The following is an 18,313-nucleotide window of genomic DNA, read 5'->3' on the forward strand; positions in this document are numbered from 1 at the left end:
TTTTCCACACAGTGTAAGTGCTTCTTTGTTTAGTGACAGTGACAGACCACTGTATATTATTTATCATTGTTATCTGTCAAAAAAAATTACTTTAATTTTCCATAAAATATTATGTTTGTTGACTTTTATATTGTTATTTTTCAGGTATGGAATGGATTAATTGGATTTCCATTATTCTAAATAGAGAAATTTGTTTCGAGATATGAGTTTTTCAGGATACAAACTATGTTATGGAAAAAATTTAATTCGTAATCTGAGATGTGACAGTGTAACACTGTTTTCAAGGGCACATCCCGATAATCTGACAAAACCTATAATCTGACACATTCCTGGTCCTCTGCTCGTCGGATAAACAGACTTTTACTGTACAAGCAAATTACATACTTAAAGACTGTCTCTGTAGAGCTCAGCTTTTCCACATCAAATGTAAAATACTTAGTTCCTCGAAGAGTTGTATTGATGGATCGCCGTCTCTTTTTCTCTTCTGATACTACTTCTTTTTCTGTTGATCCTTCTTCTGCACTCTTCTCACTTACTCTTCTTTTTCTCAGGAAGCTTCCTGCATGGCCTGGAGAAAAGCATACAAAAAAAGACATGCTTTGCATTCTTATCATTATTCTTAAATTCCTCTAACAGTTTATCCTTGAAATAAAGATTAACACAAAACTACATGTTCAACACTTGTATAGTGGACAGTGAAGATCTGGAAATAATTTTTACTTATTCTTTTATGTAGAAATGATTTCCTAAAAGTTAGAGAGAGAGAGAGAGAGAGAGAGAGAGAGAGAGAGAGAGAGAGAGAGAGAGAGAGAGAGAGAGAGAGAGAGAGAGAGAGAGAGAGAGAGAGAGAGAGAGAGAGAGAGAGAGAGAGACTTCAGAGTTTAAGGAAACATATTCATTGCTGGATTCAGAGCTAAAATAAGAGAGGCATGATGTATGCAGCAAACCCACATTGTATGTATCTTCCATTCAAAGTTAACTTCAGCAACTGTAAATTTACTGGCTATCATGTTTTTCAAGAACATAATCTTATGTCACACAAATTTGATATTCCTTTGAGCCAAGAATACAGTCAGCCTTTTTAAAATTGTGTATATATATATATATATATATATATATATATATATATATATATATATATATATATATATATATATATATATATATATCTAGGTCACCTTTATCTTTTACTTTTGAAGACTGTTGCAATGTTATTTCTTCCTTCTTCACTGTTCTAAGAGTTGGCTTCAGCTTCATAATGACACATTTCTCCTCTAAACCCATAGCCAGTGTGATGACGGGTGCAGTCTTTACTGTGGTGGCAGCTGTGATGGCACCAGGCCATGCCACCATGTTAGTGATACAGTAATCACCAACTTCATATGAAAGAACTCTTTCTCCAACTGTTTGGTTTCCATTGTGGTAAAGCTCAAATACATCCTGCAAAGTAGACATGAGATATATATATATATATATATATATATATATATATATATATATATATATATATATATATATATATATATATATATATATATATATATATATATATATATATATATATATATATATATATATATATATATATATATATATATATATATATATATATATATACATATATATACAGTAAAGTCCCGGTTACGCCGGTCTCAAGTTACGCCAAACTCGTAGTTACGTCAGTCCACTATAAGGCAATTTAAGATTAAAAATTGAAAATTTATAAATCGTAAAGCGCAGGATTTATTGTTATTGTTGGCCGCCAGGCGTCACTAGTGGTTATCCGCCACACCGCCCGCCTCACGCTTGAATATAATAACACCCTGCCTCAGTTCCACCACACCGTCGCCCCTGGCAAGAGTGTTATCCTACTTCTGCTTACTGAATCAAGTTCTTAGTATCTTGCTCAATGGCACCAAAGAGAAAACTTAGTGACAGCAGTGATGCTAAGAAAAGGAAAACCATTACGCTACAAGAAAAAGAGGACATAATTAAAAGACATGAGAAGGGAGGCAGCAGCTGTGTATGAGGGAGGGAAGAAGAAAATGGGAAGCCCGTTACCATGACAACGGGGAGGTTGACGACCTTGAGGGCTCGCACACCCATCACAACAATAACAACTCCGGAGCCTTCACCTGGGCCACACGACACTCGCAGCTGACTTGCACCGTCTGCGCCTGTCGGCTGATCCCTATTGCCCTTTCCTATTGCATTTCTTGCCCCGCTGCCCACGCTTCTACTCCCACCGCACTGCACTACGCTCCCAGCTGTCCACCCTGGGCGTCACAACATTCAACCTGCCCCACCCTTCTGGCGGCCTCAGGCGTCCACCCCTATCTGGAACCTGCAGTCCTTCGCGTTCGTGGCCCTAATCAACAACAAAAACAAGCTTGTGTTTCATATTCCTACATAGTTGTAAATAATATAACAATATAACCTTTAACTTACCTGAATGCCCATAAACAATGATTGGTTGAAAACTCCACAATATGCTTTGAAATGTACGGAAACTCGAGTTACGTACAAAACCGACTTACGTCATGTTTCAGGAACGCAACTCTGACGTAAACCAAAACCTTACTGTATATATATATATATATATATATATATATATATATATATATATATATTTTTTTTTTTTTTTTTTTTTTTACGGCGGCGCCTATAGCACCTGTAGGCACACTTGAAGAGTCTATGGGAAGCGCTGTTCAGCTTCCGCCCATTAGTGGCGCAGGCAATTTTATTTATAGTGGTACCCATATTAGGGCCCATATCACCGCCCAAGCTCATCTTAAGTGTAGCCACCTAGAACCTGGATATCATGGTGATATGTAGGTAACTTTAAACCATTCGACAAATGGCAAAGTGTTTTAAGGCTGTACGTGGTGGGATTCGAACCTACGTGTGGACGCCTGCCCGATCCCACGCTCACCACCTTATCCACTATGCCACAGCCTCCCTAAATATATATATATATATATATATATATATATATATATATATATATATATATATATATATATATATATATATATATACAGTAAAGTCCTGGGTTACGTCGGTCTCGAGTTACGTCAAACTTGTAGTTACGTCAGTCCACTATAAGGCAATTTAAGATTTAAAAAATTGAAAATTCATAAATCGTACAGTGCGGGATTTATTGTTATTGTTGGTGGTTGCACGCTACACCGCCCGCCTCACGCTTGAATACAATAACACCCTGCCTCAGTTCCACCACACCATCACCCCTGGCAAGAGTGTTATCCTACTTCTGCATTTACTGATTCAAGTTCTTAGTATCTTGCTCAATGGCACCAAAGAGAAAACTCCTTAATGACAGCAGTGATGCTAAGAAAAGGAAAACCATTACGCTACAAGAAAAAGAGGACATAATTAAAAGACATGAGAAGGGAGGCAGCAGCTGTGTGTGAGGGAGGGAAGAAGAAAATGGGAAGCCCGTTACCATGACAACGGGGAGGTTGACGACCTTTAGGGCTCGCACACCCACCACAACAATAACAACTCCGGAGCCTTCGCCTGGGCCACACGACACTCGCAGCTGACTTGCACCGTCTGCGCCTGTCTGCTGATCCCTATTGCCCTTTCCTATTGAATTTCCTGCCCCGCTGCCCACGCTTCTACTCCCACCGCACTGCACTACGCTCCCAGCTGTCTGCCCTGGGCGTCACAACATTCGACCTGCCCACCCTCCTGGCGGCCTCAGGGCCACCCCTCTCGGCAACCTGCAGTCCTTCGCGTTCGTGGCCCTAATCAACAACAAAAACAAGCTTGTGTTTCATATTCCTACATAGTTGTAAATAATATAACAATATAATCTTTAACTTACCTGAATGACCATAAACAATGATTGGTTGAAAACTCGATAATATGCTTTGAAATGTACGGAAACTCGAGTTACGTACAAAATCGACTTACGTCATGTTTCAGGAACGTAACTCTGACGTAAACCGAGACGTTACTATATATATATATATATATATATATATATATATATATATATATATATATATATATATATATATATATATATAGTAAAACCTCGCTTGACGAACATCTCTAAGGACGAACAATTCGTGAGACGACCAAAAATTTTTTTAATATATCGATCCAGGGGGTGAACGATATTTCGGGGACGAACGCAGTTAAATGGCTCGCTGGCAGGTGAGCAGTTTGTGTGATAGCCAACCCGGATATCACACAACAAAACAAAACACAAGCACAAAGGAAAATAGAAACAGGAACATACGAAAAATATTACATAACATAATCTACGTGCCACCACGATTTTCTCCTTTTTTCCTGTGCATAGTGGCACTGACATGTGACGCTACACAGTTGTTGTGTAGCTCTGGCATGCTGTGCACATCCAAAGTCCTCTCTCATGACTGTCTTCTCGAATTTTGTCTGTCTTCCTCCCCATCATCCTCTCCTCCTTTCCATCATGCCATCAACGTCCAGTCTCTCAAGTAAATAACCTATTCTTTTTTATTCATTTTATTATCATTTTGATAGCATTTAGGTAAGTAAAACAATTTAGGCTTTCTATAATTATTTCGTTCATGTCATGCATACATTAAAGGCCTATTCTGAATGGGTTTTATGGACAAAAATAAGATTTTTGGGGTCTATATATATATATATATATATATATATATATATATATATATATATATATATATATATATATATATATATATATATATATATATATATATATATATATATATATATATATATATATATATATATATATATATATATATATATATATATATATATATATATATATATATATATATATATATATATATATATATATATATATATATATATATATATATATATATATATATATATATATATATATATATATATATATATATATATATATATATATATATATATATATATATATATATATATATATATATATATATATATATATATATATATATATATATATATATATATATATATATATATATATATATATATATATATATATATATATATATATATATATATATATATATATATATATATATATATATATATATATATATATATATATATATATATATATATATATATATATATATATATATATATATATATATATATATATATACATATATAAACTCTGGAACTCTCTACCTGTGTCTGTATTTCCACCTGCCTATGACTTAAACTCTTTCAAAAGAGGAGTGTCAAGACACCTCACGTTAACTGGACCCTCCTTTAGATTTTTTTTTTTTCTTTCTACTTTCTTCTTAACAGGGCCTATAGCATTTTTTTTCCAACACTTTGTTTGCCCTTGGCCAGTGCCCTTGTATTGTAATGTATATATATATATATATATATATATATATATATATATATATATATATATATATATATATATATATATATATATATATATATATATATATATATATATATATATATATATATATATATATATATATATATATATATATATATATATATATATATATATATATATATATATATATATATATATATATATATATATATATATATATATATATATATATATATATACACTTAACCATCAGCTATCGCGCCCAATTGGGGCCAAAATACCCGCACTATAGCCGAAAACACAATAGCCGAATTGAACAACTAATGGTGAAAATTGTTATTGGTACCACAACCACAAATTTTACTCCTAATATCCCTCATTTTTACTTCTTTTTATATTACTGTATAATCCATTGGTACCAATTAAAACATGTCAAGGTTATAACATAAAAAAGTTACATCAGCTCATTGTATTTACTAGAAATATACCGATGCATCGGTTTCGGTATCGGAATCGGCAGTATCGGCCCATTTTTTGGGTATCGGTATCGGCTTATTTTATGCCGATACTTACGATACCTAAAAGGAATTTACTACTTAGTGATATACAGGCAACCCCCGCTTAACGAAGGTTCACACAACGAAAAATCGCTACAACGAAGGTTTCATTTTACTACCATCTGCTCGTTTAACGAACACCAAACTCGCTTTAACGAAATTTTATCCAGGTAATTTTTTCCAAGTTTGAAAGCCCTGCCGTATCACGCAAGCCGACAGATTTTTTAATACACCAGCGCCTCTCATGGACAAAACGCGCACCACTCATTGCCCCTGTTCAAAACAATAACAGCATTAGCACCAGCTCGTCTTCCCTTGCTCAATTTACCTCCAAAACGCCCTGGAATGTCATCTAGCGTTGCTAAGAAGATCAGGAAGTCTCTTACTCTCGAAGTGAAGCTGGATATTATTCACAGACACGAGAGAGGCCAGAAAACTAATAGCATTGCTTGCCACCATCTTGACTGCATCTACTGTCTCTACTATTTTCAAGTCAGCAGACTCTATTAAGAAGGCTAGTGAGTCCGTATCTTTCTTGCAAGGTAAAAGAACCACCTGAACTCGTGACTACAGTGGATAAAATGGAAAGCCTTGTGGAAATGTGATGCATAAGTTTTGTAAGTGATACAATGATGCACCCTTTGTTTACATTCCACAGGTTGCCGGTTAGTGTCTTTCCCGTTTCACTCTCCCTCCCTTCATAAATTTAAGATCATTAACATTATAAAGTTATGTCCATACATACATACATTAGTGTACATTATAATGACTTAAATTAAACTGCCTAAATGTTTAACTTCATAATTTTTACTTTCATTAAACCTTTCACTGTACTATGATGCACTCTCGCTTTGTTTACTCTCAATGGAAGTTTGTTAGGGGTTAAACTTGTTATAATGGGTTCACTTAACGAAGTTTCGCTTAACGAAGAGTTTTTTAGGAACGTAATCCCTTCGTTAAGCGGGGGGTTGCCTGTATATATATATATATATATATATATATATATATATATATATATATATATATATATATATATATATATATATAATCCATATTTCATAAACTGTAATGGGTATTCAGACAATTATTTAGTGTTTGAAATAAAAAAAAAAAAAAATATTCCCCTACATATTGTAAATAAACTCTCTAGTTTCCCTTGCAAATTGCCATTTTCCCCGTAGGCATCCCCTACCCCCTACATTAGGCTAAAATCACCTACTGTAGAGGATTTCCCCTATGAGTGGCACAGGGTAGCGTTGGTTTACACTTCCGCCAGGCAGGTTGGCAGCAAATTTGGGCTGGAGGCGGATCTGACCGGGTGGGTGGCGCAAGGAATATGAATGTCGAATTGGCAAGTCAGTCGGTTGAACCTTGAGGATTGGGTATTAATTAACTGAGTTCTAATTGGCAATAATTCGAACTGCGAATGGTCAAATCACAAGGATCCCCTGTACTCTACGGACCACGTGTTATTGTACCTGCAGCGCTCTGCAAGATGGTCCTCACGCGTCTGCATGACAACCACCAAGGAATCGAAGCCATCAAGCTCCGTGCTAAACAGAGTCTTCTGGCCAGGCATACAGAACACAAAATACATACAGAATGTTGTGACTTCCTGTGACGCCTGCCAGACACTACTCTCAAGCCAACGACAAGAGGAATACCACAACAATGACCGACCGACCCACCCTTTTGAATCTGTATCTGCTGACTGTTTCACTGTAGCTAGGAAGGCCTTTCTCGTCATAGCAGACAGGTTCTCAGGATGGCCGGTTGTCTTCTCATGCGGCAGGGACACAACCGCTGCTGCTACCATTCGACAGTTTAGCAAGTTCTTCACAAGCTCAGGAGTTCCCGTACACCTCAGGACTGACGGAGGGCCCCAGTTAATGAGCCAAGAATTTGCTGACTTCTTGCAGCATTGGAGAGTCTGGCATATGATCCCCTCACCCCACTACCCACAAGCCAACGGTCACGCCGAGGCATCTGTCAAGGTTGTGAAGCAAATCGTCATGAAGGCTGCTCCCTCAGGCAACATTGACTGTGAGGTCTTCAACCGCAGACTACTGGAGCTGAGGAACACACCAAACCAAACTGGACGCTCTCCTGCACAACTGCTCTACGGTCATCCCCTCCGCACTTATGTACCAGCCCACCCAGCAGCCTACAAGATGGAGTGGCAACCCGATAAAGAGGACTGTGACCTACGTGCAACACAGCGGGGGCAGGACGTTGCTTCCCACTACAACCAGCATGCCCGCTTGTTGCCTGCCCTTGCTGTTAAGGCGGTGTCACACTAGCACTTTTTCTGTCGATTAATGCGATTTCCGTCTAGTTTTCAACGTTCCGCATGAACTTATCGCATGAATTTGTCAGACGATAGGGATCGTTTCCATCTGCAAATTTTCCGCCTTTGTTTACATACCAAGACCAAGACCACAAGACTTGCCGCATCTCCTCATCCTGCTTCTACGTGCATTGGTTCTACCACTAACCATGAACGCATCCATGCACGCTTTTTGGCTTGTTTAGCTCGTCTAAGTTTCGTAATACACAGTATTACATTCAGTGCAGCATATCTTTGCCGCAGCGTGGCCTCCATGTTTGTTTACATTGTTGGTCTGTGTGACGACGAAACACCGTTTGTGTGTGACAGGCCGCAGCCAAAATATTGTCAATTTTCTGAAAAACGAGGGAAAAAGTAGACGGAAAAAGTGCTAGTGTGACACCGCCTTTAATCAGCAGGTTCGCCTCCAGAATCCCGGGACAAAGTGCTGGGATGAGGTTGGCACAGTGACAGCATATCATGAACCGCGTCAGTATGACGTTCGCCTGCCATGTGACCGAGTCCTGCATAGGAAGCGTTGCTTCTTACGTCCAGACATCGCCCCTATGGACCCCTTGAGAGACGCCCCTGGGACCCCAGACCCACCACCACTTCGACACTCTAGGCGCCTACGTAATGTACAAGATGGTATTCGCTGAGTCAGTTCAAGATTTCGCTATGAACTTGGTGGGGGGAGGGAGGTTTAGGAATATTACTTAGATATAAGATAGGGAAACACAACACTTTACTAATACAAATATTCTAAACTCATACATCCGGCATCTACACCTACCTACAATCCTGAGAAGGTTTGCACCCAGACCGAGGAGAAAACACACAAGCGCAAGTTAGCCAGGATTGTTTTGTCCCCTGTAGCCTGATGAAGAACAATACACGTGTTGACTGTCTCCTGGACTTTACTTCAAGCCCTGTGATACTGACAGCTCCACTAACACATGCAGATTTTTATATAGGGCTCTGTGAGATCCCATCTGCATGGCCCAGAACATGGCACAGTGAATGACCCAGAGCTACCTTACTATCTAAGTAATATTCCTACATAAACAAAGTCACACTTAGGTTCGTGCTGTCCTGCCTCTGTTTCTTTTAGCATCCAACTTTGTCTTAAATTCATGGATTATTTTTGGACATACAGTTCCATTATGAAGTTCCTTCCAAGCTATTAGAGTTATTTGTGGAAAACTATATTTCTTCAAGTCTCTTCTGCATGCACTCCTTTTTAGTTTCCTGGTACAGTAGGGTGGTGGGAGGATAGGGTGGTGAGTGGATTCTATCCAAATGAGAAGTAAGTGGCCTCTACCTCCCATAGGTCAGTCCCACTTCTGTTTCTGCTGTCTTTGCCTCCCTCTCTGTCTTTTTCTTGGGCAGCCAGGTTTGTTTTTTCCCTCAGGGATACCAGTGTCCCTGCCTAAGGCTGACCTAACTGGATGGGGTAGGGCTGGCAACCCCTCCCTGTAAAAATGTCAACAACCGCCACCAGAGTTGGAGGCAGAGGTTGGGGTCGAGGCTCTAGGTGTGGCCAAGCCTCTAACCATGACCCCGATCCGGTTTTGCTAGGGGGTCCAAACGTGCAGACCCCTCGAGTGCCAAGGCACCAGAAGGGCATGCCTGCCCATATGACTGATGCAGAGGGAAGCTTGCAAGACCCTTGTGTCCCAAGAGGGACGGAAGGATCCCCTCACCCTATTTTTAACTTTGGGGGTGCCAGTGGGGTTGCAGACATGGTGCCTGCCTGTCAGACCATTCATGGGATAAACCTTCGGAGGACTCTATGTGTGGGCTCCTGGAACGTCCTGAGCCTCTCAGAGAATACCACTTTGCAATGGAGGCAAGACAAGGCTTTAGAGAGGCGGTAGCATTGTGGATAAGGTGGTGAGTGTAAGATCGGACAGACGTCCATGCGTAAGTTCGAATCCCACCACATACCGCTTTGAAGCTATGCCATTTTTTTAGTGGTTTAAAGTTACCTACATGTCACTTTGATATCCAGGTTCTAGGTGGTTAAACTAAAGATGCACCAGTTGGGTGGTGATATGGGCCCTAATATGGGTACCATAATAAATAAAATTACCTGCGCCACTAATGGGCGGAAGCTTAACAGCACTTACCACATATACTCTTCAAGTATGCCTACAAGCGCTATAGCCCATAACATTATAAGAAAAAAAATAAATAAACAAAAATAATCTTACCACAAAGTTAAGTTATCTTGCGCGCCAGAATGATTACGTGTAAGATGACCGCAAGGTGTGGCATAGCTATGACATCATATCAACAAGTGTTAATGGCAAAAGCGTGGCTTATTTTACATAACTATCCCTGAGGGGAGTTGTCAAGGCTGCATCCCCCCACACTAGGAATTTTGGATAATAGAAATAAAATCTAATAAATTTTGTTTACAAATCATGTAAATATCAAAGGATTTTCCATAGATGTCTAGGAAAAAATTCCAAGCCATACTAATAGTCTATAGCCTATATTTATCATCAATTTTGCCAGTTTGCCTCCCCACATGAAAACCATGCATTTCCCTGTCCCCAGGATTTTGGGGAAAATTGGATTATGACATAATTCTAAAAATTCATCAATTCAGTTATTAAGAAACCTAAAATGATAAGGTCATGTAGAATTGAGAGGTCAACCCAACCATGTTAAAGTTAGATTGTATAAAGGAGTTTAACTCTATTCAGTACAGAAAAGAACTAAGCTGCACTCTTAGATAAGGTAATTATTTATATGTTAAATAAAATTAAGCTTGCAGAATATCTTGCAATGTACCTATATCAACTTCCAAACACTTGTTAGAATAAAAAATGAATAAGACAAGAGGTTGCTAAAAAAAAAAAAAATTGAAAATCATGCATCCATGCCATTCTTGCTGTAATGTCCATCATGTTTTTTACCTTGATCTTGCTGCAAGTATCTTTACCTAAATAAAACTTACCTATGTGAAACTTCTTGACTGTTTAGATTTATTAGGTTAGGATACTACCGGCATGATGAAGCTTAACCCTTTCCTTACGGCAATCGTATATATACAATTGCATCAATGCGTCCGTAGCTACGGCGATCATACCCGCAATCAAGAATTTTCACACCTCAATTTTGAGCTCCAAGCGCGGTTTCTCAAGTCAGATGGTGAGTGGAAGTGTCTGGAATGTTTCCACATGTAGTGTTGTCACTAGCTCTGGAAATTTAGCGGTAACTAAGCTATTTTCCTTTCTCTGGGCAACACTTGGCAACCCCAGCGACCCGCCAGGTGGAAAGCACCATGATAAGTGCGAAGAGACATCCTGATAAGAGCGAAGGATCTCAGATCATAACTCACCATGGAGCAGGACAGAACATATGTATTTCGCAGTGCTTCTGAGTTTGAAGACAGTGACAGTGAATATTTAGAAGAAGAAACTGAAGAAAGCGAAGACATTAGTGAGGACTCGGAGAGTGCAAAAAAATATTACCTATCATTCTTTCATGTTAATTTTTTCATTGTCTTCGATTTTATAATAAAATGGTAGCAGGTAACTTGTCAGAGAGAGAGAGAGAGAGAGAGAGAGAGAGAGAGAGAGAGAGAGAGAGAGAGAGAGAGAGAGAGAGAGAGAGATCAACTAACAGGTTGGCACATGAAAGCGTGTGTGTGTGTGTGTGTGTGTGTGTGTGTGTATTTACCTATTTGTATTTACCTATTTGTGTATTACAGAGCCCGAGCTAAGCTCTCTGTGTCCTGTCTCCTTGTCCACTCCTGTCATATCTCTCTTTCATCTGATTGACACACACCGCATCAACGACATCACTGCTCAGTTTATTCCACTTATCAATACTACGATGCGGGAAACTGTACTTTCTCACGTCATTTAGACAGATGTCCTTTATTAGTTTTTTTCCATGTCCTCGGAGGTAATTACTTGCGGTCACCTTTATTAATTCCTTGTTCAGTATGTCAATCTTGTTCACCAATTTACACATAGTTATCATGTCTCCTCTTGTTCTTCTCTCTTCTAATGTGGTCAGCCCCAGCTTCCTCAGTCTTTCCTCATAGTCTAACTCCCTGAGTCCTGGTACCATCCTTGTTGCCAGCCTCTGTACCCTTTCCACCTTCTTCACATTTTTCTTCATATGCGGTGACCAGACGCAAGCTGCATATTCTAACTGGGGTCTTATTAAGGTGCATAATATCTTCTTCATCATTCCTTCATCTAGGTAGTGGAATGCAAGGCCAATATTTTGGAGCATGTTATATGTTTTCCAAAATATCTTGTTAATGTGTTTCTCCGGTGACAAAGTGTTTTGCACGGTCTCTTCAATCTTCTCACCACCCAGCCTGTAATCCCTGTTTGGTCTGTATCTACTTCTTCCCATTTTCATAACATGGCTCTTGTTTATATTGAATTCCATCTGCCACTCTTTACTCCACTCATATATTTTGTCAAGATCTTCCTGTAGCTTGTTACAATCTTCCACATTCTTTACTCTCCGCATAATTTTGGTATCCTCCGCAAACATATTCATGTAACTGTCAATTCCTACTGGCATATCATTAACATAAATCAAAAACATGATGGGACCAAGCACTGACCCTTGTGGAACTCCACTGGTTACCTTCTTCCACTCGGACTTCCTTCCTTTCACCACTATTCGCATTTCTCTTCCCACTAAGTAATTTTTCATCCATTTTGCTAGTTTATCACTTACTCCTCCAATTTTCTTTAGTTTCCACATCAGTCTATTGTGTGGCACTTTATCAAAGGCCTTTCTCAAGTCCAGGTAAATAGCATCCACCCATCCCTCTCTATGTTGTAGTATGTCAGTCACTCTTGAATAAAAACATAATAAATTGGATACGCACGATCTTCCTTTTCTGAAACCAAACTGTCTTTCACTCAGAATGTTTTCACTTTCTAGATACTCACTCCACTTAGCTTTAATTACTTCTTCACATACCTTGCACAATATACTAGTCAACGATACTGGTCTGTAATTTAACGGTTCCATTCTACTACCACTTTTATATATAGGCACAATGTCAGCTCTTTTCCACTCTTTCGGGACTATTCCTGTTCGTATGGAGGTTTCACAATATCAAATACAGGGTTCAACAATAATTGATCCTTACATTCTTTTAGCAACCGTCCAGATATGCCATCAGGCCCCATTGATTTAGTAATATCCAAATTGCTTATAATTTTCCTTACATCTTCTTTAGTAACCATGATGTCCTGCATTTGCTTTATCTCCGTTGGCCCTTCTCCTATAAAATACTCCTCCTTTGTAAACACTTTGCAAAAGCTGTCGTTCAAAATTTCAGCTATATTTCTAGCATCCTCATATACTTCTTCCCCATTTTTTACCTTTTCTATTGCCTCCCTTTTATTTAGTTTTCCATTTATGAATTTGTAAAACATTTTAGGGTCACTATCACAGTTTTCCACCACTCTCTGTTCATATTCTTTTTGTGCTGTTCTCCTTACTTCAACATATCTATTCCTTGCTGTTTTGTAAACTTCTCTTGATAACATATCACTGTTTTTCTTAAGTTTCTTCCATGCCTTTTCTTTGTTCTTTTTTTGCTTCTTCACAGTTTCTATTAAACCACCGTGTGTGTGTGTGTGTGTGTGTGTGTGTGTGTGTGTGTGTGTGTGTGTGTGTGTGTGTGTGTGTGTGTGAGAGAGAGAGAGAGAGAGAGAGAGAGAGAGAGAGAGAGAGAGAGAGAGAGAGAGAGAGAGAGAGAGAGAGAGAGAGAGAGAGAGAGAGAGAGAGAGAGAGAGAGAGTGTGTGCCCGCGGTGTCATCGCTCTCCAGGCTGTTTCTGGAAGACGGATCACACAGCAGGAGGAGGAGGAATCCTTGATAAGGTATAAACTGAACTTTCAGAAGTCACATCGAGCTACAAAGTACATCATTGTATTCAGAATAACAAAGAGAAAATAATTATTAGTATTCAAACAGTTTTCTGACAATTTCTAGGTTTACCATTTTTAGCCGTCATAGCAAATGGGAAAATAGTTTAAGCGCCGGAAGGAAAAGGTTAAGGAAATGAACACCATTACAAGAAGAGCAATGTTGCACACCATTTTTTAATAATGTTGACCTGTGCTTCTAGTTGTGTGTCTTTCTTGCAGCTTACGATGTTACCACTTTGGGCTTTTATCATCCTAATTTAAGTAAATGTAGCCAAACTTAACCCAATCTAACCAAACCTAACTAAACTTAACCTTACTAGACTGGTAAATGAACTTAAAAAAGAATAAGTAAATGTCACAAATTGGTGATTTCTTAAAATCTTATTGGCTCTCTTTCAGTTAATTTGGTTAACAGTTTAATTATGGAAGGTTAAGTTTAATTATATTAAGTTCTTAAAGCTTTAAAACCTTACAGGTTGTGGTTAGGTTAGACTTAGTTGGCTAGGTTTAGTTAGGTTAGGATGCTAGCAACAAGAACAAGTTCAATATATTCTGCAACCTCACCTGATGTATTAACATTGCAAGAAAAATGCAGGTCACTTTATAGTTTCACCCAACCAACTATTTCCTGATGTGGTTTATCTTTTTCTGGAGAGTTTCTAAGTTATGACTTTTTTCAACTTATGCCCACCACTTATCCCCCAATGATCTTGGAGGACCTGTGGGAAAATTGGGATTTTTGGGTGAGAGCATTAAATCAGGAAATGCGTGTTGCAAAAGTTATGAAATCAACAAAATCACACAGAAAAATCTTTGAAAATACATAAATTATGCCTTAGATGTTGACAGTGCAATGAGCATTGTTTTTTTACTGGTAAGCAGCAGTGTTCTCAACAATCAATGGTTACTAATTTTAACCTCCTAGCCATGGGGTCTGAACCCCAATGGACTATGACCAAACATAATAACCTTAGCTTAACTTTCTTCCTCATAAAAAAAAACTCATATCTGACAGGTCTCCTAAGATCATTAGGGATGAGGGGTTAGCAGTAATTGAAAAAGTCATAGCTTAAAAACTATACATTTGCAACAGAAATGAAAAAGAGCATCAATCAATTCACTACATGTCTCCTAAAAAAAAACAGGCCACAACTGAAAATCGTTGATCCAGTGAAACTATATCATTCAAAATGCAGAACTAGCAATTCAGACCTACCAGAATCGGGCAAGACACCTAATACTGCTCAATCCCAATAACAAGTACATGTCCGAAGGGCCACAGAGGTCAAACTTACAAATTGGTTTTTGACGCCCGTCTTTGCCGAGCCGCCGCCGCCGCCCACCACCACATGCCGTCCTCCCACTGCCACCACGGCGTAACTGGGGCAGTTCAGATTGGCCACTGCTTCACATTTCTTCTGGTTAGACATGCTGGACTACGAATCACCACTTGATGCTGCAACCATGAGATACTGCGAGGCTATCCCAGGAGCGGCAGTTGGTTAGCTTTCTTGAGAAAAGCACATGCAAGGAATTTTTGGTGTTATTAGGTCAAATGAGGCGAGGTTCTGGGTCAAGAAATGTAACAAGACAGGAGTGAAAGGATGGAGTACTACAACGTTTGCGGTAGAAGCTGTCTGCTGTCAGCTCACTGCCGAATGTTGACAGTTTGGCACACGTCACACCAACGAGCATATAAATCCATGCTTCGCACTCATATATACAAGCTCACATGCTGGAGGCGGTTTGCCGCTCAATATCACATCAAAAACTATTGCTTTAAAACAGATTCTCATAATGTATCACAATATAATATGATACTCCAAGTAATATGATCTATACTCAAAAATGTTTACTATTACATAACCTTGATATAAAATTTCGTTTTTTTTTTTTTTTTTTCGTGTGTACTACGGTGCATTGAAATGACTACTAAATACTCGGTCTCTCATAATCATCCTTGGTACAATGCATACTGCAGTTATGTAATCTACATTGACACACCTCCCTATGCTCCATATAATGAGTACCATATATTATTAAGGTGACCAACCTTAAAATACGGAATCATAATGAAGAGTGAAATGTTTCTTTAACAAATACAGTATGTGTAATGCGGGTATATATATATATATATATATATATATATATATATATATATATATATATATATATATATATATATAGGAAAACAATTATGAAACTTTTAAATAAATTTGGAAGCTTTATTTTTAACAATATGGTAGCTGTAGCTGGTCTTAAAAGCACCGGTTTAATTTTGAATGGTTGTTACAAGAATAAAGATTCACCAAAACTTTTCAATAAATTTAATTAGAAAAAAATAAATAAATAAACAAATTAATGGAATAATACCGAGTGTAATTTTCCTCTCCACAATCATGTACTTTCGACTTACAACCCAGTTCACCGGAAAAGAATACACCACTCACCACAAAGTAAATACAAGAAAAAATAATTACATAGTATAATCCACTGCTTCACACAAAGTTAATGTACTTTTAACTTTTCACCCGCGCAGCTCGTACCTATTCACTCACGAACATTAATTAGCTTAACTTGGTTTGTGGGGCTCAGTACAGTGTTTATGGGAGAAATGTGCTGGAGGGTGACGCTTCCACAAGCAAATTCATTTAACCTTGTCTTTGGGGGCCTCGTTACACCGTTTGGGTGGGGGGGGGGAGGACGTGCAGTGGTTGGTGATAGTCCCCCTCCCCCACTTCACTTTACCCAACACCGCCGCCAACAAAATAACTTAACATTTCTCTGTTCACAAAAGATATCCTATATAAAACACACACACACACACACACACATATACGTGGATTTCACGAGCACAGAGAGAAGGTATTCGCTGCTATCTGCTCGGAGTAGAAGCTAGTGGAGCCAGACTGAGTAAGCAATTTAATAATTATATAAATAAGCACTGTCTTATATGTTACAAAGTACGCGACTGACCTGCTAGAAGTAGAAGTAGAGCCAGACTGCATGTGAGTGCATGAGAACGAATGTCAGGGCTTCCACGAGTTGATGAATTCTTACCCTAGATTTTTGTCGATTTTACCGTAGATTCGAGTGTTTTACCCTAGATTGTCGAAGTTGCCCATTAATTGTTGATTAATGCACTCTTATCATACATGAGTTTAAATATTGCCCTCCCCACCCCCAAACACACACACATGACAAAACACTACAGCCACTACTGCGGCTGCTCTGTGTGGACTCGTCATCGCAAGTGACTGACTCTGTGTGTGAACTGTGATCTAACCGTCCGAAGGTCAAAAACGTGTACACGTAGTAGACGGGTGAGTGGAGACTGGGGAGAAAGGGGTTGGGGTGGGGGGGGTGAAGGGATGATACAAGTCACGGGGATGATTGTGTACATGAATCGAACATGAAAGAGAACCAGTCTGCCACCAGATTGGCACCATTCCAAGCACACCTATCCATAGGACGGCAGATTACCCTAAAATTACCCTAACATAACATAACATAAATAATAGGATAACAAAGGGCCACCAGGGCCCATCTAGGTTATCCTGTATCAGTCGCACAGCGACCTCGTCATCAGTACTTAAAGATACACTTACAAGTACACAATACATTATATACTAATTCTAAATATTTGGCCCATTAACAGGGGTAAGTCCTGCAGCGAAATCCTCTACAATTTGTGGTCCCCATACATGGGGATCATGTCTTGTTTAACTTTAGTAAATTTCTTATAAAAACTATCATGCAGCACTATACATAATTATAAATCTAATAAATTTAAGTGCTTATCTAATCTGTTTTAAACATTGTCAAACTAGTGCTATTTACAACCGTCTCTGGCAATGCATTCCAGAAGTCTACCGCCCTATGACTAAAGAAATATTTTCTTATATCTAACCTGCAGCCTTGCTTTCTAATCTTCCTGCCATGATTTCTAGTCCTACTTCCCTCCTCTAAGGTAAAGAAAGATCTCACATCTATGTAGTTTGTATCTGAGAACATTTTAAATAACTCTATCATATCCCCTCTTATACATCTCTCAAATGAAAACATGTTTAATTCCTTTAATCTATCTCTATACTCCAGGCACTTCAAAGCTGGTATCATCCTAGTTGCTCTTCTCTGAACTGCTTCTAACATGTTGATATCCTGCC

General features: G+C 38.5%; 1 protein-coding gene across 4 annotated transcripts in view; it reads right to left on the reverse strand.

Annotated features, from left to right (window-relative positions):
- The window catches only part of LOC123513881 (prolactin regulatory element-binding protein-like), an 81,735-nt gene extending 64,422 nt beyond the window's left edge, over positions 1–17,313 (reverse strand). The window contains exons 1-4 of one of the 4 annotated variants that reach the window (XM_045271327.1): positions 15,443–15,569; positions 14,712–14,866; positions 1,179–1,440; positions 385–568 (exon numbers count right to left, since the gene is read on the reverse strand). In XM_045271327.1, coding sequence (XP_045127262.1) covers positions 385–568; positions 1,179–1,440; positions 14,712–14,726 — 461 coding nt within the window. In that variant the 5' untranslated portion in view covers positions 14,727–14,866; positions 15,443–15,569. Of the gene's footprint in view, positions 1–384; positions 569–1,178; positions 1,441–14,711; positions 14,867–15,442; positions 15,869–17,123 lie in introns of those variants that run through there. The other 3 variants (XM_045271330.1, XM_045271329.1, XM_045271326.1) reach the window with 3 other exon arrangements.
- Positions 17,314–18,313: the final 1,000 nt, after the last annotated feature.

The sequence above is a fragment of the Portunus trituberculatus genome, chromosome 37, assembly GCF_017591435.1.
Source record: "Portunus trituberculatus isolate SZX2019 chromosome 37, ASM1759143v1, whole genome shotgun sequence".
Lineage (NCBI taxonomy): Eukaryota > Metazoa > Arthropoda > Malacostraca > Decapoda > Portunidae > Portunus > Portunus trituberculatus.